This window comes from Neopelma chrysocephalum, unplaced genomic scaffold (genome assembly GCF_003984885.1).
Source record: "Neopelma chrysocephalum unplaced genomic scaffold, ASM398488v2 Primary Assembly neopelma1_73b, whole genome shotgun sequence".
Classification (NCBI taxonomy): Eukaryota; Metazoa; Chordata; class Aves; order Passeriformes; family Pipridae; genus Neopelma; species Neopelma chrysocephalum.
In genome coordinates this window covers 4188502-4215742 of record NW_020897734.1, presented here as the reverse complement: position 1 = coordinate 4215742, position 27241 = coordinate 4188502, and the positions used below count along the sequence as shown (strand labels likewise).

General features: G+C 43.9%; 2 protein-coding genes and 1 non-coding gene across 9 annotated transcripts in view; all 3 read left to right on the top strand.

The window, feature by feature from the left end:
• Positions 1-880: 880 nt before the first annotated feature.
• RBMX (RNA binding motif protein X-linked) lies at positions 881-14432 on the top strand. Of its 4 annotated transcripts, none has more exons than XM_027687288.1 (11): positions 881-989; positions 2264-2390; positions 2582-2688; positions 8073-8244; positions 9333-9449; positions 9804-9918; positions 10033-10158; positions 10250-10338; positions 10840-12082; positions 12976-13070; positions 13672-14432. In XM_027687288.1, exons 2-9 carry the CDS (start codon positions 2282-2284, stop codon positions 11145-11147), a joined length of 1143 nt encoding a protein of 380 aa, XP_027543089.1. In that variant the 5' UTR covers positions 881-989; positions 2264-2281; the 3' UTR covers positions 11148-12082; positions 12976-13070; positions 13672-14432. The 4 variants fall into 4 exon arrangements, with proteins under 4 accessions (XP_027543089.1, XP_027543088.1, XP_027543087.1 ...); XM_027687287.1 differs by having other exon boundaries at positions 10235-10338; XM_027687286.1 differs by having other exon boundaries at positions 9783-9918.
• LOC113969546 lies at positions 2438-2511 on the top strand. Its single transcript, XR_003534889.1, has one exon. It is a non-coding gene; the product is annotated as a small nucleolar RNA SNORD61 (small nucleolar RNA).
• Positions 14433-17482: 3050 nt separating the features above from the next.
• The window catches only part of ARHGEF6 (Rac/Cdc42 guanine nucleotide exchange factor 6), a 40452-nt gene continuing 30693 nt past the window's right edge, over positions 17483-27241 (top strand). The window contains exons 1-3 of one of the 4 annotated variants that reach the window (XM_027687280.1): positions 17483-17693; positions 18718-18801; positions 26887-26971. In XM_027687280.1, coding sequence (XP_027543081.1) covers positions 17529-17693; positions 18718-18801; positions 26887-26971 — 334 coding nt within the window. In that variant the 5' untranslated portion in view covers positions 17483-17528. Of the gene's footprint in view, positions 17694-18717; positions 18802-23913; positions 23933-25446; positions 25532-26886; positions 26972-27241 lie in introns of those variants that run through there. The other 3 variants (XM_027687281.1, XM_027687283.1, XM_027687282.1) reach the window with 3 other exon arrangements.

The following is a 27241-nucleotide window of genomic DNA, read 5'->3' as shown; positions in this document are numbered from 1 at the left end:
GTGGCACATCCCAGAAATAAAACGTCTAGAGAACATGCAAGGGAGAACTTAGAAGACTGGGTGTTGATTAGACTGGGTGACCAAGAAAACAGGCCTTGATGACTATTAATATGTTTAGATAATCTACAAGTTCATATTATGAAAATTTAGCCAATTTTTCCATGCACTTATTTCCTCCTAACTTTTCTGCTATCAGGTTTAGCCATCCAAAGAAAATTTCCACAACTGAACTTCAGGTATAAATAATTTAAAACTGGAGTTAGTTGAACCAGTGCAAAACTTTGTGCCATCAACAACACATTTCATTTTAAACCACACTTGATTTGGTTTGCTGTGAGTCTCCAAGGAAGGGGTACTGACATGGACACGTATTGATCAAACTAATTAAAAATGCCTTTAAGGCTGTTTCAGCTGAACTGGGTTAAGCTCCTGCACAGACACTTCTGACAGTACTGTGAGTGATTTTGCTTCCAAAGCAGTGACAGATCCGGTCCTTCACAGAATCACAGAATCATTAGGGTTGGAAGTGATCTCTGGAGATCCTCCAGTTCAACACCCCTGCCAAGGCAGGGTCACCTGGAGCAGGTGACACAGTAACATGTCCAGGTGGGTTTGGAACACCGAGGGAGACTCCACGCCCTCCCTGGGCAGCTGTTCCAGTGCTCTGCCACTTTCAGTGGAAAGTTCTTCCTCATGTTGAGGTGAAACTTCTTGTGTTTTAGTTTATGACTCCTCATCCTGCCGCTGGGCACCACTAAGAAGAGTCTGGCACCATCCTCTTGGAGATATTCACATGCACGGATGAGATCCCCCCTCAGCGCCCCCTCTCCGGCCCACCCAGCCCCGGCCCCGCTGGCCCGCGCGCGCCCCCTGCCGGCCCCGGCGCCGCCGCATCCGGGGCTCGGGCGGGCGGGTGACGTCAGCGCTATAAAGGGCCGCAGCGCCTTTGTTCGCCCCCATTGCGCAGTTGCGGCTCGGCGCGGGCGGAGGTGAGCGCGGGCCGGGGGCTCTGCGGGCGGCACCGCGGGGCCATGCGGGGACCCGCGGGGAAAGGCCCGGTCCGCGCGGAGGGAGCCGCGTGGCGCGCCCGTCGCCGCGGGGCGGAGGCGCGGCCGGGCCCGTTTGTCTGCTCGCCCGGCCCCGCGTGGGGCGGCGGGGTCCGCGCGGCTGCGGCGGGAGAGGGGGGTCCCGGCGGCGTGAGGCGCGGCGGCCGCCATTTTAAGTGTGAGCGGTCCCTCCGCATCCCCGGGGAGGGAGAGCGAGGGACGGCGGGAGCGCGGGGCCAGTGGCTCGGGCCGGGGCCGAGCCGTGGGGTGGGTAAGCGCCGAGGCGGCCGCCGGGCGCGGGGAGGGAGAGAAGCTGCTGCCAACGGCGGCCGCCATTTTGTGGCGGTGCCCGAGCCCGCGGAGGGTCCGGCGGCCCCCCGGGCCCGTGTCCCGGAGCGCGGCCCCACACGGGCCCCGTGCGGCCCGGCCCGGCCCCGCCGGCCGCCCGCTCCCGGCAGCGCTTTGTCCGCGCTCCCCTTGCGCCTGTGCCGGGGGCTTCCCTCCATCGGCCCGGAGCCAAGCGGGCAGCGCTGGTCCACAGGCGCCGGGCGCCCTGCCAGGCACTGAGAGCTTGGGCTTTGTCTTCGGCTCATTTTTTTTTTTTTTAAGCCCTCCGCCCCCGCCTTGGTGTAGTCGTGGCCTTGCTGTGTAGAACTGCAGTGGTCGTCTGGTGTCTGTTCAGGCTCATACGTTGTGTAGGCCAGGACTTCGGCTCGAAATACTTGAAATAATACAAAGAATGGGCTTCATTTGGGAATACTGGCCCAAGATGCCTTTAAAAGTTAATAATTTAATATTACTTGGACAGATTAAGTAAATTTCTTGAAAAATCCACGACGGGATTTAAAGGAGAGGAGTGGTAGGATTGACATCAAGGGTAAAAAGAACAGCACCTCTGAAAGAGTTTTCATAATCACCAATATGGCTTGATCTTAACAGGGCTTTGTTCCACTTTTCAGAGTTCACTGAATATTTTTGAGAGACACTGTATGATGTGAAGAAGTAACTGAAGGCAATACTACTTTCAGATGCTCCAATTACTAAAAAAATTAAATTTTTCTCATGTACTTTATATGTCCTATTTCTTAATTAACATATCCTTCAAGAAAATTCACTTGTACTTTTGAGGAAAAAAGTCACTTATATTCCATGAAGTTGCATGGAAGTCTCTGTTGTAGTCTGATGTTTTGTTAATAACAGCATTACTCTTTTAATAGGTCATTTACGGCATCAAAATGGTTGAAGCAGATCGTCCTGGGAAGCTGTTCATTGGGGGCCTGAACACAGAGACTAATGAGAAAGCCCTTGAGGCTGTATTTGGCAAATATGGACGCATTGTGGAAGGTAAAGAGAAATTTTTTATTAAGATAATAAAAATGAGCAACAGCACAGCTGTGATGACTTCTTTTGGCGTTGATCATCTGAAATGATGGCGCTTACATGTCCTCTAAGAAGTTCTGAGCTTAAAACATTTAATAAAGCTGAAATGTTCCTGCCTAATTACAGGAAAGGGTAACGTGATTTTCTTTCTGCAGTTCTTTTGATGAAAGATCGGGAAACCAACAAGTCCAGAGGATTTGCATTCGTCACGTTTGAGAGTCCAGCAGATGCAAAAGATGCTGCCAGAGATATGAATGGAAAGGTAGGACTTAAGACCTTTTACAATAACACGTTGCTGTTGCTATTGTCCAGCAGGATAAATCTTTGAGATAAATTAACTTGTAATAAAAGTTGGAAAAACAATGGATTAGAAGATCTTGGAGACAAGTCAGAACATCACATTTGGCAAATTGTCTCAGTCTCCATGATGCTGGAATTGCTTTCTCCTGGTCATGGCTTTGACAGTAGAAAGTGAAGTCTAGCTGTCAGTTACACTCTTTATTGTTTTTAGTCGGCAATGGAGGGCTTTTTAGTAGTCAGCTCTCCATTTTTGTGTGTTTCTAATGTTTGTTTATTTGTTTGGTTGTTTTAAATCATACTTTAATGCAGTATTTTGTAAAATACACTTCAGGGAAGTGACTTACCTGAAAACTGTTAATTGTTCCCTTAACATGGGTTGAATATGACTTTCCTGCTGTGCTGGAGCATTGATGAGCTCTCTGGTATTCTGTGAATAATATACTGGATTTGTGAGATGCATCATCAGTCTGCTTGGCACTTTGCAGTTGATGGAAAAGAGCTTTGCAGTTAGCCAGCAACTAAATTTGTTTACACCCTAAAATGCAGTGGTATGACTTTAAAAGGGAGTAAAAATGTAATGTACATGTAAGGTTTTTAAAAATACAGGAATCTGGAGCAAAAGTTCTGAGATCAATGCTAGGATAGTTTGACAAAGAATTGTAGGCTGCTATGATCAGTGTCTATTGCGGCGTGTGCTTGGAAAGGTAGATGTAAGTTGGCAACTTGAAGGTCATCAGCTGCTTATCTTCATAGAGGTGCTGTCTGTTCAGGCAGTGAAAGGCATCTTAGTTCATTTGAATTTCAGACTCTGGTCCTCCATGCGTAATCTGAATGGTTGTGTTGAGGTCTAACTGCTTTGGCCTTCTCAGCAGTGTCTCTTGAGATGACATTCATGTAAGGTGAACAAGCCTCGTCTGATTGTGATTAAATAAGTCTTGGGATTTTGTTATCTGTTTGTCTGGTTAGCATAAGACATAGAAGTGAAAGAAAGATGTCCGTTACTGAAGTCAGTAAGTAAAGTAACTTTAAGAATAAGAAAATGAGCTTGTAGTGTTCATGGTGAACACAAATAGTAAAATTTCTTTGATTTGAGTTATAGTAGGCTTTCTGCTCCATGTACTGGTGTTTCTGGGTGCTTTAGGACAACCTCATGACAGTGCTACTTTCTTTGAAGACTTGCTTCCTTTTTAAACAAGTTAGTTTTTGTCAAGGCAGAGAGTGACAAATTCAGATAATGTTCTTTCTAAACATCTTTAAAGGTGCTCCTTTTATTGAATTTATTTCTCCGTCGTGTAGTTTGCTGCAATTCTGAAGACTTGTTTACTGCTGTGTTCAGACACCTAATTTCCTCTGAAATAGTCATTACCCTGAACCCTCACATAAGGTACCTTCAAGCACCAATAGGTAATTGTCAGACTGAAAGGAATTCAGTCACTAATCCTAAGTGTTTGTGGAGTGCAGCTTGCAAATGAAAATCCCTTTGAAAATAATCACCAACTGTTCTACCTCTCGAATGTTGTGCCATGTGTTTGGTCACGTTGGAAACATTCGTGGAAGTAATGCTTAGCAAAGTAGCTAAATGAGACAGTGTTTGTGGCTGAGGTAATGTCTGCTTGTTCTGGAATGCACCATCTGCATCACTGTCAAGAAATGCTACAAAGGACTGCCTTGTGGATCATGGTTCTCATGGTTTTGTTTTCAACACTGTAAATCTAGAAGTATCTTCATCTGCATGAAGTTTGAACAGCAAATAATGTATGAAAAGAACATTCTCAATTGGCATTTGGCCTAGAATGTCCCCTGGTCCGGCTTGCTTTGGCCATGGATATGAAAGATGTTCATGAGGTGGTCTCTCAGTCTCTCACACTCATCTGCAGAAAGCCTTCTGGACAACAGGTACTGCTTGTAATCTAAAAAGACTCTGCATTCAAAGTTTGAGGAGGAGTGGTGTTTGAGGCCTGCTGTGGGAAGAGATCACTGTCATACATCACAACCTGAAGTTTTTCTGGTCATTTGGAAAGGATGGATTGGAGCAGTCTTGAGGATTTCAGGCACTTAAGAAGCAGAAGCCCTGTGCAGACTGCAGTTCAAGCAGTCTATAAGGAATTAGATGACCTGTCCAGCCCGGGGAAAGCGTTCTGCATGCTCAGTCTGTCATCCCAGGGGAATTCAAAGTTGTAGCCAATCGAAGAGACTGTCTCAATATATTTTGCAAGAGTGAATTGTCATTTGATTTTTTTTACTTTGCAAGTGTTCATGAAAATCGTACAGCCAGCATTTTGCACCTATCCAGGTGGAGGGGGAAAGGAAGGAGATGAATTGTGTTTCATTCCAAATTGGGACAAGCATAGACTAGTCAAAGCTTGCTTGTTGAGAATTCATTTCAGTCCTGCTGAAAGAGATCAGCGGAATTATTTTGGAGGTGTGATGGGGATTTTTCTCTTCAACCACTTTGTCTGCAGAATTGTATCAATGTTAGCGTGTCTGAGCAGCACAGAAGAAATCTACAAGTACTTTATCACAGCAGGTTATCTGCCTTCTTTAAGAAGAAGTTTAATTCATGGCAGTCTGCATCCTGATGTCACGAAATGCATGTGCTTACCTGGACACAAGCATGCTGGATACTCCCAAGTCATTCGGTGCAGTAGGCTGTTCCTCACAGTCTTCTGATTTTAAATCCTTAGGATGAAATGGATAAGTAAAGAGAGTATATGACCTCAAGGGAAAGCTCCAGGACAAGCCAAAGATTTAATTCCAGTACAGACCTGCCAAGCCAGCTGGTCTTGTTAAGAGGATGGAAGCAAATGCTGCAGTCCAAACAGTGTAAAGTGTACTCAGCACTACAGAAGCTTGTCTTCCTTTAATTGGACAGACTTTCCTTTTCCTTTGGAGAAGAAGTGATATACTATGTAGAAGCTTGGCCTGATAAGAGATGATCTTCAGTTCTTGAATATATATGGTGAAAGGAAACCCACTCTGTGGCATCAAGGAACGTGCAGAAATGGTGAAGTCACTGCAGCATCAACCATGAAATGATCCGTTGGAGAGGAAAGCCCTGTGTGGTGTTAGGTCCAATTTCATCCAAATTTTTGGAAATACTTTGATTTCTGCCCCACTCCCAAAATTTCACGAATTTCATTCATCTTTTGTGTTGGAATGTGGAACAGTTTGCAGGACAGTTCTCTAATTGTGTTTGGTTAAGGTTCCCTGGCTCACCTTACAAAGCTGTACAGATTGTTCATGCCACATATAGGAGACTTTGATTGCCAATCTATTATTGTCCTTAAATGATTTGTATCTTAAATTATTTTTCATGTGTTTTAGCACCAAGGTGACTCAACTTTCTGGTGCTCATATGATACTAAAAATGCTACTGTAACACTCTGAATGAGGGTTCTAACCAGGAATTAATGAGTGTTCATGTTGACAGCTGTTGCTTTCAGCTTATTGAAAAAAATCCCATATTTTGAGATGGACTGTGTTTTATCTGTTCGGTGAGATAAGACCTTTCGTCTTTGAGCTAAGAACCTGTAAAATGTTGTCCCCTCTGCTTTAAAATAGGACAAACTTTGACAAGTTCTGGTTAATAAAAAAATTATTCTTGGACCTAATGAAAGGTCCTGGACATAAGGCATACCTTTTTAAAACTGCTTGTGTAAAGCAGTCTGCAAAGAAACCTGTCTTTTGCCTAAGTCAGATGCATAAGTGCAAGGCAGAAGAAAATAGGAGGAGAAATAAGGAAAACTACCTCCTACATAAAAAAAAAAAAGAACTTGAACCTAGCATGCAGGTTTTCAGAACCCATGCTAGCAGAAGGGGATGGTGTTTGCTTTCTAAACTTCAAACAAGCTGTCAAGAATATGCCATGACATTGAGGATGGCAGTGGACATGATGGCAAAGCTTAAGGCTTCAAGCCCACTGTTCCTGTCTCATCCTGAACGATGAGACATCTTTCAGTATGATTTATGATGGCAAAACAATGTGATACAAACTGAGAAGTTCCAGTGATTAGAGGTACTAATGCTGCTGGAATGTTTCAGCTTGCCATGCCAAAAGGCTTTTTGAGGAACCTTCTGTAAGTAAAATATTTTCATTAAGTCAAAGACAGAACCAATATTATTTTGCTAGTATTCCTTATTTTTTTCCCCTCAAATGGATCAAGTTGGACCTGTGTACATACACACAGATTTTCCAAACAGTAGCTACGACTACATGTGGCAAAATACATGAGCTACTAAAGTGGATGGTTTCAGAGAGGGCTAGATTTTGGTGGAGAACAAAAAAAGATATTGTACTTCAATAAAAATACTATCAGTGCACATTAAGACACTATGAGCATTTCTTTGTGTTAATTTATTGCAGCAAAGAAGTGCATAAACAAAGCTTCCTACCTGATAATTAATTAGTTTTTAAGGCAGAGTTAAATATTTAACTGCTAAAAAGGGCAAATAAACCATGTTTGCCAGGATAGGTGTGCAGTAACCTAATTTCAGCAGAGCTTGTGATCTTAGTTCTGCTATAATTGCCAAACATGTGGTGCTTGAAAGATTATACAGAAATTTGATTAATTAAGTTGAGTTACTCAACATGTGTTACCACCTGCTCACCTTCGAGGTATAACTGCAGGCTGCAGAGGTCCTGTTATTGCAGATCTGTATTCCAGAAAAAGCTCCCATTTTTGTCCTACAAAAAAAGCCCTCCAACCACACAACAGAACCCACAAACAAAAACACCCCAACCACATGGAAAGCAAGTAATAGAGTAAATTGGGACAGTCACCTTGTTTGAAAACCCAACTTGAAACACTAGAAAGAAGGGGTGAATTGTCATTCTCAGTCTGCCATGTAGATGCTGAAATTACTTCTAAATGCATCAGTGATCACCGTGTTATCAGGACATCAAGAAAATGTACTAAACGGCCTCCCCATTGCCAGAAATCCCAACTGAAGCTAAGTTACGTTCAGCTTAATCCTGTAACTACTGGTGCAGTCCTAGTTTGGTACAAAAGTACGTGGCAATTGAAAGTAAATTGTAGATCATATATCATGTTTCATTTACAGAATAAATGACGTGGGGCTGCCGTAGTCATTGGACACTTGTGTTTTCACTGAAAGTCCTTTCTGATGCTGCTCTGTATTTTTTTTTCGTCAATACAACAAGAATGAAGTACTGTAGAAATTGAAATTAGGCCCAACATGCTGCTGAGTACTAATACTGAAGACTGAAATCAGTTCTAGAGTTGCTCTAACTTATAAAATGGAAGCCCTATAATAGTGAAGCAAGAGGGGCTTGATTTAAGAAATACAAACATGACTGAGCAGTAAGTAAAGCAGCTTCTTCTTTAGTCATTAGATGGGAAAGCAATTAAAGTGGAACAAGCAACCAAGCCATCCTTTGAGAGTGGTGGTAGGCGTGGGCCGCCACCCCCTCCCCGAAGCAGAGGTCCTCCCAGGGGCCTTAGAGGCGCAAGAGGCGGAAGTGGCGCGAGAGGACCACCTTCAAGAGGGAGTCACTTGGGTATGTATTGACCTCTCTCATTATATACTTGGACAACATACAAGACAATCCCATTGGAAGATGACAATAATCCTACTGGAAAAAAAAAAAAGTCAAACAGCCAAATAGTGCACTCCTTGTTCTGTATTAAAATGATGAAATATGATTTCGGCAGTTTAGTAAAATTTTTGATTAGGCAAGTACACCTTAAGAAAAGGCTTTCAAATATGAAGATTCCTTTCTACAACTAACACTCCACTTGACTTTTGCCTATGAAAGAAAAACAAAACTCCTGCCTTGCACGTGAGAAAGGAAGCTTTCTGGTATTCAAGTTGAAAAAGTGATTCTCTTCCACCAGGGAAAGGGAACTGTCTTTCATTCTTACTAGCAAGAGGACTGAACTTAGAAAATTCTAGGGCTGATCATTCTATATCATATTGGGAGTTAGGGCAGCTAAACCTTATTTGTTGTTACAAAATAGTGTGCTGAGTTGAAGCTTTCTGAAGCGGAACAATAGTACTGGATATATTACTTGATACTGGATATTCCTTAAGATATAGCTATTGATTCAGACTTCAGTATCAAAACAAAGCTCTCTAAGAACAAGCAAACAGCGCCTGAGGTATAAGAGTAAAAGCTGTAATGCAGAAAAAAACCCTGGAAATAGTGAAACTTCTCTCTTGCAGAGTCTGTGTAGTAGGTTCTACAGACTCGGTAGTGCCTCTGTTCCCTCTCTGTAGGCTCTTACCTAGTACATCTTCCCAGGTGGCTCTTGTCTTCTGAGAACAGTAACTTGTTGAGTATTTAAGCTGTGACTGATTACAGATATCAGCTGTCTTTTTCCCCTTCTGTCACACCCTGTGACTTTTGGATAAGTTCTAAAAGACAATTCTTGGCAGTAATTTAGGCTGTGGAAAGTTAGGCTCTCAATTCTGCTAGTAGCATTTAGTATGGGCTAGAAGACAAGGCTTTAAGAGATCTAATTTTAGCGGTTTACTGTTGATCACATAGTGGTAATAATGGTACTTAGGTTACTGTAGTTCAGGGTTTAGGGTCATGCAGTTGAGTATCACAGAAATAATAAGTTGGTTCATGGCTTATTCCTCTAGGGTCTTCTCGAGGACCACTTCCCATGAAGAGAGGTCCACCTCCACGAAGTGGAGGCCCTCCACCTAAAAGATCGGCACCTTCGGGACCAGTGCGTAGCAGCAGCATGGGAGGAAGAGGTAAGGACTTTGACTTAATTAGTTGCTTGGTCAGCTGTAGCACCAGTTTTCCTTCAGAAGCTGATGCAAATCATTGATTCTAACTTCAATCTACAGTGAGATTTGTATATTTTTCTAATTTTTAATTCCTTTCATACCAATATAATTTTGTAGCTGTTGGGAACAACTTGGTGTGATTTGAGCATGCTGCTTTTAGTGCTGCTTTTAAACTGTATGAGCAGAAATGTAAAGTGCTGTAATGTGGGCTACAGAGATACTTTTAAATTGCTCTAAACAATCTACTAATACATGCCAAGAGTCTCTTGTCTGACTAAATGCTAATTAAGTTTAAAGATCTGGACTGCTTCTCTTCAGCTCCTGTGTCACGTGGAAGAGATGGTTACGGTGGTCCTCCACGCAGAGAACCAATGCCATCACGGAGAGATGTCTACATGTCTCCAAGAGATGATGGCTATAGCACTAAAGATGGGTAAATTCTTTTCCTATTTTTGGTGGAGTGGTTTTTTTTTATTCAGAGAAGAATGTTGGTTCCTGATCTTTTGCAGTGTGGCATGGCTAATGTGTCAGTTCTTGTTCTTTGTAGTTATTCAAGCAGAGATTACCCCAGTTCCAGGGACACGCGGGACTACGCGCCACCTCCACGAGACTATGCTTATCGTGACTATGGTCATTCCAGTTCACGTGATGAATACCCCTCCAGGGGATATAGGTACCTACTGTTGGATTTTTCTCCTTGTCACTTTATTCTTGCTGTTATGTTACTGATCTGTACTAAGTCTTAGTAGTCTTTCCTCCTATAGCGATCGTGATGGATACGGTGGTGGACGTGACAGAGACTACTCGGATCATCCAAGTGGAGGCTCCTACAGAGATTCATATGAGAGTTATGGTAAGAATCCATTTTGAGGATCATGTAATTGTACAGGTGTCATAAAATCTGATTTTTACTAGGTTGCTTGCTTTAAGGGGAAGTGGCACGCTTTTTTTCCCCTACAGTGAAAGTGCAGTTGTTGGTTATCATTTGATCATCTTGTTAAATAAGCTGTAAGCTAAAGAAGCAAAAGTCTGCAGTTCAGAATTACAACTGTCTCTGGAAAATATGGCTGAGTTTCTTCTCTAAAATAACAAGCTGTTCTGGAAATCCCAGTAAAGAGCCTGCCTGAATAAACAAACACCGTCTTCATTCCTTCAGAATCTTTAAATCCACTCACTGCCTGATACGCAGTCCCCACTTTAAGTACCATTAATGTGGCAGATTCTATTAAGAACATCTCAATACATACAAAAGAGTAGCAGTAAACATTTAAATACAGCAGTTCTGTAAATTCAGATTGAAATTGTTCTATATAACTCATGGTGTTGCCGTATTACCTGACCATTGACCCTGCAGGTAACTCACGTAGTGCTCCACCTGCACGAGGGCCCCCGCCATCATATGGTGGAAGCAGTCGGTATGATGATTACGGCAGCACACGAGATGGATATGGAAGCCGAGAAAGTTACTCAAGCAGCAGAAGTGATGTCTACTCAAGTGGCCGTGATCGTGTCGGAAGACAAGACAGGGGTCTCCCCCCCTCCATGGAAAGGGGCTACCCACCTCCTCGAGATTCTTACAGTAGTTCAAGCCGCGGAGCACCCAGAGGTGGTGGCCGTGGCGGAAGCAGATCCGATAGGGGTGGAGGCAGAAGCAGATACTAAAAACACTCTTAAACTTTTGGACCAAGACAGATTACTTCTCAAACGTGGAAGTTGTTCTATCTTTACTACCAGAGGACTACTAAAAGGAAAAGTTGTTTTTAACCTTTTTTTATTGTTGCCTGTTAAGTTTTCCCCTCCATGACTTTATGCTTTTGTGAAGCAAAGTTCAAACAATGTTTAATTTCATTTCAAAATTGTTAACATTTCTTTCAGAAAGCAGATGTTAAATGTATAAACTTGAGCTGTGTACTAGTGTTGTAATTTTCAAAGTAAAGTTTCCCTGAAATGCCACACTTCCCATCTGATTTTCGTCATGAATGGAAAAAGCAGTTCTTAAGATCTTCCACACAACATCCAACCATCTAACATGGAGATGGATTGTTCTACATGTTCAGCATCTCATTCTGAAAGTGTTGCTTGTGATTTGGAGGGTGGTGGGGATGATTCCACACAAAGCTCTGTTGTGCCTAGAATTTGAAGTCACAGTGTTCCCAATACTAAATGCCTTCAGATCCTTGTGTAAAGGAAAAGAGGATTTCATTCACTTAATCTGAAAAAGCAAGTGGATAATACTATTTTCTGCCTTCCTCCTGTTTCATGGGGAGTTTAAAAAGATCTCCCTTCCAAATAAGTCATGTACATGTAAGTCAGCTACAGACTACTGTTTAAAAAAAACAAACAAACCCCACAAACCATTGACCAGTTCCATCAAAGAAGCTGCAAAACGATGCTTGCTCATACTGTTTCAAATTTTTGCAACTCTGTAGTGTTTCACTTTTAAAGGAACATCTTTGATTCCAAAGGAGAAAATAAGATAAGCAAAGAAGTCTTTCTCTCCAACTTCTCAAAGGCTTATGGCTTCCTAAAAACAAGTGAATCTTTCAGCATTCCACAGCTGATTTAAAGCATCAAATGCCTGTGAAACAGCAAAGATGGTAAGCAAAGCAAACTAGTTTTTCAGTCTAAGTCAAAATTAAACCAATTTACCTTCCTCTAGTACAGTAAGACAAGCTGCATGTCATGGCAATGGAAGTGCTGTCTAGATTAAAAAAAAATGCTCCAGTGCGTTAGAAATTCTCCAAATTCAACATTTCTTCTTGGATAAAAGCATTTATGGCACCAATTTTGAAACTAAAGGTGTAATGCAGCTCACTGTAGAAAGAATATTGCCACGTAGGGTTGGGAGGGGGTATTTTGTGCCCAGTATGTTTCAGTGAAGATGCTTAAAGAGGCTGCATATACAGTATTCTAGCAAAATTAAAGCCTTGTGAAATCAGAAATTGGTTTAGGTTGACAACCAGCTTGACTAGTGAGAGTTTGAATCAAGCCATTGCAAACTTGACATTTAGTTGGATGCCTGACTCTGTTTAGTTTGACACTGCGTGGCAGGGATACCCGGTACATGTGGCAGAACCTGTGGCAAGTTGTTATGGCTCTGGTAAAGCCATGAAGTTCAAAAGATGCTCTTGACTATAGTAAACATGAAGACCTCCAACTAAAAAAAAAAAAACAAAAACACCAAACCACAAACCCAAAACCTTTGTACTACTGTTTAGTCCTCAGTAAATTTTGTCATTCAACTTATGGATTTAACATGGCAGTGCACCACTGAAAAGGAGTGAGAATCCATAAGCCATGCAACTTATCTCTAAACCATCCCAGTCCATTCCAAGCCAGTGAATCTTCCACCACTTAAAGAAGTAGTAGAACTTGCAACAGACTAATCTGCAAACCCAAGCTTTTGTCATCTTTTGAAATGGGGGGAAGCATTATATGTTGACATGTGCTGTAAAATGTATTTTTCTCAGTTTATTATATCTTCTCTTAGTTGCAGGGTGATAACTTCCAGAAGATACCACTGGAATAATGCTGGTTCATCTGCGATGATGGCAGAGATGAGTGGTGCCTGTGCCAGTGCATAAGGTAAATATTACAGCAGGGTAGTAGCTGGAAGAAAGATTGTGTCTGTAGGTTTGAGTGGAACGTCTTCATGTCTAATTAATATTTTTGACTTCTGTTTGAAGTTTGCAGGGGGAGATTTAAGTAGACTTTATAAGCTGACTAGTCAGGAATGGCAGTGAGAGGCTACTCATCTGCAAAAAGGGGTCCCATTTGAGTGCAGCTGAGCAAAAACATTTACAAATGCACTTCAAATCATATGCAGAGAGTACTTAGTCTATGAATTTTTGCAAGAGCAGACCATAAAAATATGAATTTTTAATAAGGTGTCAGTATAGACATTTAATCAGTCTGGTTAAATGTGCAGGGTTAGCAGTTATACTGAGTATAATTTTGGATTAGGAATTGATCTCTGCAGAAGTCTTTGGATTGTATTAGACTTCAGGCATCTCTGGAATGGTTTAAAACTGTAGATGTGAGATGTGTTGATGTACTTTCATATTCTTGGGACAGATCAAATACAAACCAAATGTATTCATTGTGTATAAAAATTATTTAAAAATGATTTAGCTTTTTTGTCTCCTGGCCTCTCAAGAGGAGACTAACTTGTGTTTCCTCTTTTCAGTTACGGTGACTAGAAGGTGGCAGTGCAGCAGTGGATATGCATTGGAAAATGGAAGGATAACAAAACACAACTGCTACAGCCTGGATTTTGAGTGTGGTGTTGCCCACCATTTGTTCTAGAGGGTTGTGTTAGCATTCAGGAGTTGCCTTTGAAAGTAGCACTACTAATCTCTTGGATATACAGAAAAATTCTGGTGGAAGCCAACTGCTGTGTGCCATAGCTGACATCACCCCAGAGTGCAGAGGGAGCCCACGGGTTGGGCAGCACACACAGGGCAGCACGTTCTGCAGCAGAGAAGTACTCGGGTTGCCCTTCACACGTGTGCTTGCCATTGAATGCTGAAAAAAGAGCAAGTTGTACAGAAATTAGTCTTGGTCCTCTAAAATACAGAGGACTAAAGTGTTACAAATTCTTCTTCACCAAGAAACCATTAAAAGTTCTATATTCTTACATTAACAGTTCTGTTCAGGCCTTCTAGATGAGAGGAAGGAAGTGTTGATGTACTGAGGCAATGTTAGTGATAAATCCCCAGAATAATTAGTGTGGTGTATGTACTCCAGACAGCACTGCATCCCTTGCAAGTAGGTGCTTTCTTCAAAACTTTGCCTAGGTTTTGATGCGCTTTTATCTTGGATACATGTTGATGTGCCAGTGTATGTGAGAAGAATGCTCAGGCACTGGTACTTCATGTAGAAAACTCTTGACTTCAGATTGACTGAAGTACTTAAAATAATCACTGATAATAAAGTTTATACTGACTTCCGTGATAGACATAAAGTGATCTCATTTAAGAAACACTGAGTTCATAACGCGTAGCTAAAGAAGAAAAAGTGTGCATACGTTGTCTACGGATTTAAGTCTGGGTTTTGGGATGAGGATATCACTTTACACTTCAGTTATGGGCTGCAGATTGTAGGAATAAGTCTGCAAGCACGTAGCAGATGGGTAGGATTGCAGTGCATGCCAGGGCTAATAAATTTACTGTTAAAAAAAAAAACCAGCATCAGTTTTGCTTTTTTTACTGAAGTAGAAAAAAATTTGTATTGGTCAGAGACTCTTATGGTGGAAAATATTCTGAGGGTTCCATCTTGGAGGATTATTGCTACAAAGTGGTCTCTGTGTCTTTTCTGCAAGAAAGAGTAACGTGCTGTGCTGTTAAGAGACTCTTATTTCAGCAGTAGCTTATAGTCTGGATGCTGCTGTTTATGCTGAGGTGGATGATCCTATGTAAAATGTAATGCCAACATGGCAACTATCATAAAAAAAATAATACCTGCTTAAAATGCTAAATAATGAGGATGTCCCCCTGATTTAAATTAGTGGTGCATGTCAAACTTTGTCATTGAAAGCCACGAGTTGAAATGTATCAGTAGATTCTGCTGCACACAGATAACTCCAGTGATGGTCTTTGTGCTGGGTGTTTTCTCTGCTGGGAAAAAAAGGGGGAATTACATAAACGTGAGTGACTTTGAGGAGAACCACTCAAAATGGGGTTTGAATGTGTGACCGCTGTTCTTAACTTGGTCCTGTTGCTGTGCTGTTTTGATGTGTGTGCTGTTAGAGTTGCTTGGTAATTGGCTATAGGACACATGCCCCCTTTTATTTTTACCTTTTAAATAACACTGTGCTATTTAGTCATCACTGGTTTAAAGCAGGCTGCAAATTACATAACTAAGTTGACTCTGCAAGAGATGATTGACAATTCACTGATTCGTCCCTGTCAGCAAATAACCAAAGTTGAAGCCTTCCCAAAGACCAGACCAGACACTGTTCCTTCCCAAGTCGCTTTACCTTCATACTCTGGGTTTGCCACAGAATTAATTTCAGTGTGGAAATTGGTGAACAAGCTGCAATGTATTTAGATGAGTCCTTTATAGAAGGTGGAAGGCTGGTCTTCAGGTGGCTAATCACAAACTCCATAAATTTTGGGGCTGTCTGAATATGCCTATCTGCAGGTCTTTTAAGCAGTTGGTAAGTGTTCAAGATGTGGGAAGTATTTTCATTTAATTGTGGTTGCGACCACTAACATCTGCAACAGCTGAATGTGAAATAGTCTTGAGACTAAACCTGCCCATTGACACAAAAGGTTTGCTTTAGAGAAGGAGTGGGTGAGGTACTTGGGTGTTCAGGTATGAAGCCAGTGTGCAATTTTCCCAGTGTTGGAAGTCTCTCTCTTGCTCTTTACATGAGAAACTGCTGTGTTCTGATGAGGTGACTGAAGTGTCTCCCATATCAAAATGCTTGTCCCCAGCTGATCAGTGAGCATTAGCAGTTACCTTGCCTACTATGGATTTGGAAAAAGAAACTATGAAAACGGAAACTGCATGTCTGCATTTTGCAAAACACTAAAAAAGACATTCAAAACAGTAGTGCTCATCAGAACTGGAAAAAGAAAAAACAACTAAAGTTGCAATTAGTCATAATTTTGAAATGTTTTGCACACACTGATAGTTGTAGATGTGCCTCATGCGAGAGCAGTGAATTGTGATTGAGCTGCATCCAGTGTTGCTGTTCATGCTGTGCTGGCTACAGCCTTGTGTTAACAAGTATTTCCACACAATGGAGAACTGGAATTCATCCCCAAGTCCTAGAAAAGGTCAGAGGTCTGTCTAACCCTGAAAGGGTAGTTCTGATTTACTGGTGGCTGTTAAAAATGGCCCTTAGGTAGGTCCCAGTATGAGTCATAACACCTGGAAAGCAGAGACACAAATCCATGCACATTCACAGTGTACAGTTTATCCTTTTGCTCTTCCGTTTCTCCCTACCCTTTAAATCACAGGCCTAAACAGTTTGGGAACACTGATGCCTTGAAAACAGTTCGTTCAAGTAACAGGGTGAGGAATTGGCTCAGAACATTGTCACCAAGAAATTCTGGTCTCCAGGATAATTTGTTCCTGTTGGATTGCTTCAATCCATGATGTTCCAACTTCTTTGGCATCGTCAACAGAATTGCTTCATTTTCCATCTGTTGTGGTGAAAGGACAGTTGAGATGACTGGACTGTTTTGAATTGCTGTGATAAGTAGTGATGGTTAGAACTGCCCCGAGCAGGGTGGAAAACTGATGGTACTGATGATCCTACAGTGAATCCTGAAGAGCTGGTGGAAAGGGACATCCTAATAGGGCAAGTGAAATAGTTGGGAAGTTTCATTCTCAGCTTTGGATCACTTAAATTTCTGATCTTTTTGAAGTTGTCCAGATGTTATGAGAGATTATCATCTTCCAAAAAACCATTTTGTATTATCTGTGCACTTGCACACGATAGTTGAAAAAAACATTATTTGTGTATAAAGTGCATTATCAGAATTTAAAAACCAGATAATAAAAAAACTACTGTAAAAGGCAATTTTAATAACTAGGTCTGCCACATAAAATTGAAGATGTCTATTTAAAGTTAGTGTGACAATCCTTCAAATCATCATCACTGTGAATTCAGGTTTAACAATGAATACCTCATTATTTACAGTATTGACAAAACTACTTTGGGTAATAACTCCAAGTTCAGACCCAAGTTTACCAGGTGATAGGTGGCAGCTGCCACATCCCTAGACGAGATATTTTTGGTGCAATAAGTATTCACATGAAATACTTCTCAATAACGTTGAAAATGTAGTTAAAAATCTACTTGCTCTGTCTCTTAACAGAGCGCAAAGAACTATTTTATTTTTGAAAAGAGTTTCTTACCTTAGAGGAACTACTGGTTCCTAAGATTTGGTGAGTTTCTGTGCTGAGCCAAAAAAAAAAAAAGTAGTTTCACACTTGAGCTGTGCAAGCAGCAGCAGAGGCAGGAAGATGCAATCACGGATGTGGGTTCCAGCGCTGCTGCACAGGACGGCGCCAGCGGCACAACTCCCCACGATGAATCCAGAAGAACAAACTGTAACCTGGCTTATTTCATTGGGAGTCTTAAATTCCCCCAAGAAAATAGTAGATGATCCAGAGGAGTTCCTGAAAACTTCTCTGAGAGATGGAACGGTGCTTTGTAAACTCATTAATCGACTTCTTCCGGGATCTGCAGAAAAGGTAACGCTTTCCTATGCATCTCACTGCCCTGAGACAGAGCCCTGCTCAGTGAAACACTGCCCTGGGCATTTCGGGTCTGGTTTCCTTTGGTGAGAGGAGCTTCATGGGGGATAAATGTTTTACATTTAAGTTTCTAACAGAGCAAAGTGTGATTGTAGATTTAGTTCCTTGATTTTGTCTCTACGTCCAGAAAAAAAAAAACCCATGAGATTGCACTTGGCCAGGTTGCACGTGTTCGTTCAGTGGCAGGAAATACTGGACCTACCAGAGATCAGAATATCTTGGCTTTGAATAGAAGGATATGCAGTTTGTCTGTATTTACGTAAATATCATTAATTTTGACTGTAAATATATTCACTCTTTCAGAAGTCTCACTGCAAAATGCTTTGTTAGTCAGGAAATACACTGGAGAAGCAGATTAGGGCAGGAATAAACAATAACCCTTGCATCCGGGCTGTTTGATCTGTCCCACAGCCAGCAAATCCATTGGTACTGAGGCCATGTGAGTGCCTCCTGTTACAGTTTCATGAGGTGTGTATTTGCAGTCCAAAAGCATGATAAGAAACTGCAGGAGAAAAAAAGGAAAGGAGTCCAATGACAGATAGGAACTGGCAACACAGAAGAGAGGCTGTTTAATTAAGAAAAACACCACCACAACAGGTTATCCACCCTATAAAACAGGAGCCTTTATTAAATTATGCAAAGATCAGTTTTGCCGGCTCCTTTTGCTTACATGTGATGGTTCGGGGCAGTGTGTTGTTAAAGGTCATCAATTTCCCACTGTCACTTCAGGGCACTGTCATATGTTGAGATTTAAAACAAGATGCCGACCATTTCGATGCATTCATCACTTCCTCCAGTGGCTTTCTTCCTGCTTCGACAGCTTGCCTGCCACCCCCTCCCGCCCCCTGAAGAAGCTTCCCTAATTCAGTATAAAACGCACATGTCAATATTCATGCAGGCCCTCTCCACACAGGCGACACGGGAGGTAATGCAATGAGCTCAGTGGGTTTTCTTTCTTTAGTATTGCCTGGAGCCTAAAAATGAAGCAGATTGCATCAGTAATATTCAAGAGTTCTTGAAAGGCTGCGCACTCCTGAAAGTGGAGGTAAGTCAGCTTGGGTCCTTTCTTATATTGTTTTAACTTGTCTGTTTAATCAGCCTTGGGAAAGGGAGCCAGATATCAGAGGGACTAAGTCAGTATCCATTCCTCATCTTTTGTATTAATAATGTAAATCAAAGCATGGGTAGTTTAATATTCTGTTTGGAGAATTTGGAAACAGAGTTTATTGACCGTGAGCTTAACAGATTCCTTCTTGTCTTTTGAGACAAACCTAAACATTCAAGCAGACATACATGCAGCAATAACAGGAGGTCTGTCTAAACAGACTTAAACCTGAACCTGTTTATGTGGGGTTTTTTTCATTATTAGAGGGAAGGAATTGCAGGTTTTAGCCTTGCTTTAATACAAGGGTGAAATACTCTTAATACTGCAGTATTTTTTCATCCCCTTGCAACTGTTGTGTGAGATTCTGCCAAACACAAATTGTTCCTTACACATAAAAACAATCCTAATGAAATGAAAAGAAACCTTTTCAATGGCTGTTCCTAATCCTATCTATGCTGATTCTTATGCTTAAGCACAGCTCGTGTTTGCAAGATCAGTCTACATGAATCACTTCAGAGTTCAGCTAATTTTGCCATCAAATTTTTTACTATTTGCCTATAGACTTGAAATTTAAAGACTTTTGTATCACACTTAAATTCCTACAGTAAAAAAGGAACCTGTAACTAAGAATCATCACTGCCTTGTTTGAAATATGCTCAAGGTGGTGGAAAAAAGTATATTCTGAAGACAAATTCTGCCAGAAGCAGGGACAGCATCCTTGGGCATTACATAGAATACTCATGCACCACTGTGAGAAAAGTCCATCCCACAGTAGCTCTGTTCCTGCATTTTTTCTTTGAAGGTCTAAACAAGCAAAGAGCCTTTTTTCTCTTCAGAGCTTTTTAGCTAACCAGCATGGGAATGTGCTCATTCCAGGACTAGCCTGTTTCCCAGTAATGCATTTCTCGAGCCTGCTGCAGCAGCCCAGTTTTAAGAGCAGATATATATAGAATCCCTGAAGGCCTATCACATCCAAAATCAGTTGTTGCCAGTCCTCTGGTACTGACCATGTGATTTCCTCCATTTTTCTGAGAGTTTATTTTTCTATTTGCAAACTAATCATAAAATGGCTGTGGTGGAAAATATTTTTAAAAAAAGGAATTTTAAAGAGCTAAAACATAGGACAAGGGAACAGTCCTCAACTGCTGTGCTGTAACATCTCACAGTTTTGAGAGTCCATTCTGCAATATTGCACTTACACTCCACAATTTTCAGATACTCAGAACTTCAGATACTCAGAACACACTACTTGTGTGTCCAGCTCTGTGTGTTGCTCTGATCCTCTACGTGCATTTTCTTCCTTGGCTTTAATAAATTAAAGGTTTCTGACTTCTTTTTCTCTTCTGATTTATAACCTACTTCATCTTTGAAATATTCTGAGCCTTTAGTGAGTTTTTCCTTCACACTCATGTGGTTGCCCGTCTTGTTTGCTGTCAGAGGAGACCTCAAAAGCCGAATAAAAGCTCAAATCTGTCGAGCTCAAGTTTAAATTTCGCAGTGAAATGAAAACAATTTCATCTTCCCCCCCCAAATACTGTCATATTAGAATGCCAAGTAAAGACAGGAATTTTGCTTTTTCCTGGCTTCTCTCTGTAGCCTCAGGCAGAGGAAGGCTTGAGGTAGGACAGCTGAGATGGTGGGCAAGACATGGCACAGGCAGAGTGCTTATGCTTCCTTCTGACTCTTCTCCCGTGTTGCCAGCTTTTCTGAGTCCTCTGAAGGCAAAGCTGGAGGAGACAGGAAAACCCTCTGCCATCTGTTCCTTCTAAAAGCTGCCCTGTTTGGACCCCCTTGGCAAGGGGTCTCTAAGCAGCACACCTACGGATGGTCCTACCTCATGTCTGATCCCTAGTTTGCCTTGGGAAGGGCCACTGCCCTTCAGAGGGGGGTTCTCTGCAGCACATTTACTCTGGAAGCAAGTCGAGTATCAGAACAGGCAGGGAACCTTCTGCTTCCAAGATCTCTCAGCACTGAAGTTGCAGAGATTGGGTATTACGTCTAAGGATGATGAGCATAGGATAGGGAATCTTTTCTGCTCCAGCAACCTACCCTGGGAAAAGAGTAACATCAGGAAAGATCTTGGCTTAACACATTTGAATTCCCTGACAGCCATTCTGCTACTTACCCAAACCTTGGATTTGACAATAAAACCCTGATTATTCTCTCCAATTCTGCCCCTCTCCAAATGCCACAGGGAACTCTCCCTCCTCAGATATGAAGAAGTAGCCTGGGACTGGACCTGAGCCACTTCTCCTGTCTTGAGACTGACAAGTGCATGTTAAGGTCAAAGATTTTGTTCCTGTTGCAGATGTGAGCAAAAGAGGATGTTCTGAGGAAACTGAGAACTCACAACTTCTCCCCTGGATGCTGACTTATACAGAACGGCCTCATCCTGGGGAATGTCAAACATGATACCAGCATCCCATCCTATCATCCCATGGCTTTATTGTTCTTTGCCAAAGCAGTGCCTACCTTCATACTCTGCCTTCAACTTTTTTTTTTTTTGTAGTAGATGTTTGTGCAGCTGCTGTTTGGAGCTGAATACACACCACTTCACTGGGCATTGCTGGCATGCAGGAAAGGTGGTCAGGAGTGTGGAAAGTAAGGTTTGCAGCAGTTTTTAGTTGAAACCCAAGTCTCACCTTCCACTGAACAGATACTGCTTGCCAGTCTCTTCCAGTAGGAGGGAATGCAAAGAGGTACACATATGCACTTCCCTCCCACCCTTCTTTGTTGTCCTGGTAACTCAATCTTAGGAAGTGGAAGAAAGACACAGTGAGGCAAACAGCAACTTCTCCTGTTTTACAAGAGCAGTGAAACATTTGGACATAGTGGACACTTGGACATAGGGGAAGAAGGACACCGTGTGACCTTCCTGTTTTGAGTTGGCTCCATTAAGTCAAAGGAGTTCTACAGGCTGGTTGTGTGAGCTGGAAGAATCCATCTCATGGCAGGGTCTAAATAACCAAACTCTTCCTTAGCTTCAGTCCAGCCCAAGCCTGAGAACGTTCACTGTTTCACTTGTGTTAGTCCTAAAAGAGAAGGCAAGCAGGGGAATCACCACCTCCTTCTAACCAGGCAGGTGCTGTAATGAGGTGAAACAATGAAATCGTGTCCAAAATTTTCCAACTGCTTTTCAGTGCTAGAATTTAATCTAAATTATGAGAATGTCTGTTAATCCAGCTCTGCTGAGCCAGAAGACTAGGCAAAGGACATGGGCACCTCTCTGGAGTTTAAACGTCCTTAGAGGATTCTTGCATGGTTTGGACTGAGGAACAGTGCAGATAATCTGTGTTTAATTTACACTTTGGCTTCAACCTCTGAGCTGTGTATCTGACTCAAGAGCTAGTCCAGTGAGTACTGCTAAGGCAGTGCCAGCTGGACGCAAGTGGGTTGAGGTGAAAAGTGGAAGGCAAAAGGTTCTGTCCTGATGACCATGTGGAGTCTAGTGTAGAAGACGGGGAAAAGATCACGAGGAAAGAGAAAAATCATAGAAAGCTCCTGGCCCAGCTTTTTCTTGAGGACACAAATGAGAACTGTTTGCTTTTGCTCTTGACATCAGCGTGCATGTAACAGCAGCTCAATAGTTAAGCATCATTTGCTGCTGAAGAAGCACAAGATCTTCATTCAGCAGCAGAATTTTATTGCTAACACCACAAAACTTCTGGCAAGGTGCTGAATTTTGTGAGCTAAGAACGGTACCTGCCTGATAAATCAATAGCTGGATTAAACCTGGCCCAAATGATCATAGAGCATGCAGGGGGTTGTTGCCTTCGTGGGCAGCACAGAGGCTATTTCTGCTCTTGGAGGTGCTTGCAACCTTCACCAAACTGTTTGTACCTGGACTGAGGGTGTGGGAGAGCAGATAAAAAGTCATCACCCTCTTGGCTCCCCATCCATCCATGCTCTCCCAAAACCTGCTGTCCTTTGGCTTCACTCCAAAGCAGCATTACCTTTCCCAGGTGGATAACATCAGAAGCGAGAGCTCCTGGCCAGCAGCGACCAGCACAAGCACTGGGAAATGGGTCTGTCTGAACTCTCAGAGTGACCCAGTGTCCCAGAGAGCCCCAGGTCCAGGTGTGGGGTGTGTCCCTGACACCCGTGTCCCTGCGTGGGGTTGGGATCTACAGCCAGGCTTCACCAGGGATGTCAGTGCAGTGCTCCATTCCCTGTTCATGCTGCAGCCCGCTGGTGTGCTGAGGCGTCTGGGGATTTTCATGTTCCCTGCAGGAGAATGTTCCCCGAACAGATGGGCACAGGCAGCAGAGGCGCCGTGCTCACCGCGGCGAGGACATGCCGTCTCCGAGCATTCACTGCCTCAAACTGAACTGTGCCTCATCCATGGGCCCTTCTGCAGCTTTTCTCTTCTCATTGCTGCAAACCTGCTGCAATTACTGTTTCAATAGCCTGGGTATTCTTTCCTTGTCCCATCCTTTCCCCCTCATCTTCCCTGTCCTTTTTCATTTTCCTTTCCTTTTTTTCCTGTTTTCCCTTTCTCCTTCCCTTCTGCTTTTCCCTTTTTCCTTTCTTTTTTTCTTTATGTTTTCCCTTTCTTTCCCCCCTTTCTGCTTTTCCCTTTTTCCTTTCTTTTTTCCTTTCCCCTTTCTGTTTTCTCCTCTCCTCTCCTCTCCTCTCTCCTTTTTTTCATTTCCTTTTCTTTCTTTTCTCTTACTCCTCTTTCCTAATCCACTCTTCCCCTATTCCTCCCCCTCCTCCCCTCTCTTATCTTCCCTGATTTACTTTTACCCTTTCCCTTTTCCCTTTCCCCGGCCTTTCCCTTCTTCCCTTCCCTTTTCCCTTTGCCTTCCGCTTCCCCCTCTCCCGCCCGCGGCCGGCGGAGGGAGCTGCGGCCGCACGGCCCGCCCGGGTCCCGCATCGCCCGGCGGAGCGGGGCGGAGCGGGGCGGTGGCACCGCCTGTCACTTCCCCTTCCCTTCTCTTCCCTTCCCTTCCCCGCGCCGCGATCCGGCTCCGGGTCAGAGCCGCAGCGGTCGCCCCGCAGCAGCGCCCGCCGCCGCCGCCGCCGCCGCCGCCGCCATGCCCCGGGGCTGCGCGCCCGCCCGCCCGCCGCCGTGAGTACCGAGCGCGTCCCATCCCGGCCGGGGGGCCCCAGCCAGGGTGTCTCCGGGCAGCTCCCACGGGTGTTATCCCCGCGGGTGTCCGCGCTGGAGGGGGTGAAGGCAGCGCGGTACCGGCGCGGGGGCTCCGCTCCGGGCGCTCGGCGGGGGCAGCGCCGTTCCCGTGCCCGGCTCCGCGGGGCCGGTGCCGGCGGAGCTCCGGCCGCAGAACGTACGGGCAGGTCCGGCGGGAGCAGCCGCGGGCAGCGGGCGCCCCGAGCGCCGCATCGCCGGCGGCCGGAGCGGGCGGGGGACGAGCGGCTCCGGCTCCTTCCTCGGGTCCGGGGCAGTCGCGCCGGGCTCCGGGCTTGGCACCAGCTGGGGGTTTGCCAGGGTTTTTGTCTGACTGTGGACGGCTCGGGCTTGAAACGCAGCCCGGCTTCCCCGAACTTTTCTGCACCTCCCGTGCCGGGACCGGGATTTTGGGTGCTGGTAACTTGCCGGCTGCTCGCGGGTTTGGTTTTCCGCCCTTCCCGAATAGCCGGGTGCTCTTCTGGTGGCGGAGCAGCGGCCCCTGCTCGCCCCGCCGCTGCCTTTGGCGGAGCGCTGGCGGTGCGGCAGTGCAGGGTTTCCCTCTCCCGGTGCGATACCTGACGGAGCAGCCGGAGCGTTTCGCCGAGGGGAGCTGCGGTCTGGGATTCTGAAAAGTCAGGAACGCATTTTAATGGAGCTCTTCAGATGACAACCGTAGATTTAAACGCGGTTTTACTTACATCCACCAGATCTTCCATGAGTTAAAAGCGAAAAAAGACTTTCCCCCTTTATTTCTCTTCTAGATGCAGCTTGTCTCTTAGTTAGGAATGGAATTATGGATGGATTGTGCTGGAAAAAGTAATTTTTAGCTCGTAAATGAGGACTTTTCTGTACACTGAATTTATTGGTCAACAAGCTGTAGAATGTATTTACATTACAGTAGCTGATCCAGAAGAGTTTTCCACATTGTCTTTGTTACACAGTAGCTGTTCCAGACAGTTTTTCCATGAAGGCCTAAATGTTATTGCTTGCTTTTGTGCTCGAATTTTTTGCATATCCTTCTCCCCACCATTTCTCTGTGGACTTTGTCAGCCTGATGACTCTGAACTTACAGCATTATTCTGTGCAGTGAAGGATTCAGGATGTATTTAACTACTTTGGTCCTTAGAAAAAAAAAAGCCCTTCGTTCAAGGCAGGACTTGTTTTTCTGGAATTACTGAAGTGGAAGAAAAAGGGTATGACTGAGAAAATGACACACCAGGGAGATGCATGCAAACATCCCACTCCGGCTGTTTACTTTCCTCCTGTGCAACTGTAACATCGCATCCTCTAGCAGCTGCCGGCCGGGTCAGTGCACGCTGGGGCTCTGCTGGGGCTCTCCATTACCGGCTCCCTTTCCATGGCGACACAAACGTTTGTCGCTGCTCAGGGCTGGAGGCGATGCTCAGATAGCGCTGCCTGCAATTGCAGGGCAGCAAAACTAGTTCACGCACCAGCTGGCAGAGGGGATGGTGTCTGCGAGGTCCAAAGGAGCAAACCCAAGCAAGTGCAGGTGATAGATCAGCTCGAAAACAGCCCAAGGTAGGTGGGGATGTCCCCAAAGTGTGCAGAGCAGCGGACATGATCGGAGCTGCGGAGCTACTGGTTGTAATGTTTGTGATGACAGAATGTTGTTCCCCCTCTGAGCGTGGATTAAATTTCTTCAGGGTAAAGGCTTCCTCCTGGTGTTGAGTGGCTGACTCAATTTTAGAATATATTCTCAACGAAGAGCAGTGTTTGTGCTGCTTGTGTTGGACTTTGGTGCTGCACTGGTGTGTCTGTGGAGAGGAGGAGATGCTGTGAGCACCCAGGGCTGTGGAAGAGGCCAGTCCCTTTCCTGTTTGAAATATGACAAGCGTACTCAAGAAGCTGTATGTGGAAGGCAAGAAAGGGCCATTTTAAAGGGCAGTTTGAATTACCCTAAGGGTAATTAAGACTTGTGTCCTTATTTAGCAGGATACACTCTTTAGTGCATTTGGAAATGTTTCTAATTAGATGGTGTCTGCCAGGACAGCTTTAAAATCATCTTCCGTGTTCATTGAGTTTGTGTATCTGTGGTCTCCATCTGTAAGACAACATGTATTTGGGGATTAGCAGATGGTGCTGTGGTGGTACCCATTAACAGGGACTTTTTGTATCTCTTATATTTGCTTCCTTAATGGTAGGATTTGTACAGTCTGCGTGAAGTTGAGGGCATTTCTCAGGTGTTAGAGGGGATTTCAGTTTTTTGGAAACGCAGGATGCCCCTCACTGTGCTGGTGGTGATTTCTGAAGGGCTCAGTGTACAAGGTCCAGGCTATCAGTCATGGAAAATAAGCCCTTGCTAACTCTGTATTTCTGTTTTGCTGTTGAAGCTTAGCAACACCAAATTATTTAGGGTGGAATTTTTGTATATAAAATAGCTGGTTTTGGCCTCCTGTAAAAATGTGTAAATGTTCTATATATGCCACATTGCAGTAGCAGAAAATTGTGTGTTAATTCTACTGTGGAAAATATGTGTGTGTTTATACATAGATCTGTATGCACAGCCTCAAATCTCTTCAGCTTTCGATAACAAAAATAGCAACAAAATCTTGCCTTCCCCCAAGGCCAGCAATAACCTTCTCGGTGATTTTCAGAGGAGTCCCTGCTCTGCAGACAGCACCAATTCCTTCCTTCCCTGTCCCCGGCGTTACGCTCCAAATGCTGCTGGGTCCCCCTGCCCTTCCCACACAGCCGTGCCCCGGGAATCCTCTGGCTGTAAAGGAAATGGGACTTGTCAGCCCTGAATAAGCACCCTTCCCCTGCAGAGACACACGGGCTGCCTGATCCTCACTGTCACCCTCCAGCAGCGTGGGTGGCTCAGGCAGCCAGAGTGAGATGTTTTGGGCTCAACTGACCAAGTTCCTCTTTCACAGGTGTTTGATCCACATGACTTGTACACCGGAGACCGGTTCTCCAAGGTCCTGAGCACGTTAACAGCTGTAAATAAAGCTACTGAAGGTAAGAGAAAAGGGTTTTTTTTTCCTGTCATCCTTTCAAATTCTTTCTCGTGTGTGTGCAGGGCTGGTTTTTATTTTTTTGCTAATTCCTAGTTTATGATGATTTCTTGGCAAATTGTTCTGCCAGCACTGATGGCTGATGGTGGATGGTGGGATTGGCATTTCATGCTTCTACCAACTCTGTGTTTAAATGCTGTGTTTCACAGGTGCTGTGTGCACTCTGCAGAGCTCGATTATCGCTTTGCACTGAGGGACCTCTGCTCAGTTTTGA

Excerpts from the sequence above, each read along its gene's own strand:
- RBMX (XM_027687285.1), top strand. The coding sequence starts at position 2,282 with ATGGTTGAAGCAGATCGTCCTGGGAAGCTGTTCATTGGGGGCCTGAAC. Across the intron at positions 9,450-9,782 it reads CAGCAGCATGGGAGGAAGAG|ATCTGGACTGCTTCTCTTCA; the intron begins GTAAGGACTTTG and ends TTAAGTTTAAAG. Across the intron at positions 10,339-10,839 it reads AGATTCATATGAGAGTTATG|GTAACTCACGTAGTGCTCCA; the intron begins GTAAGAATCCAT and ends TTGACCCTGCAG.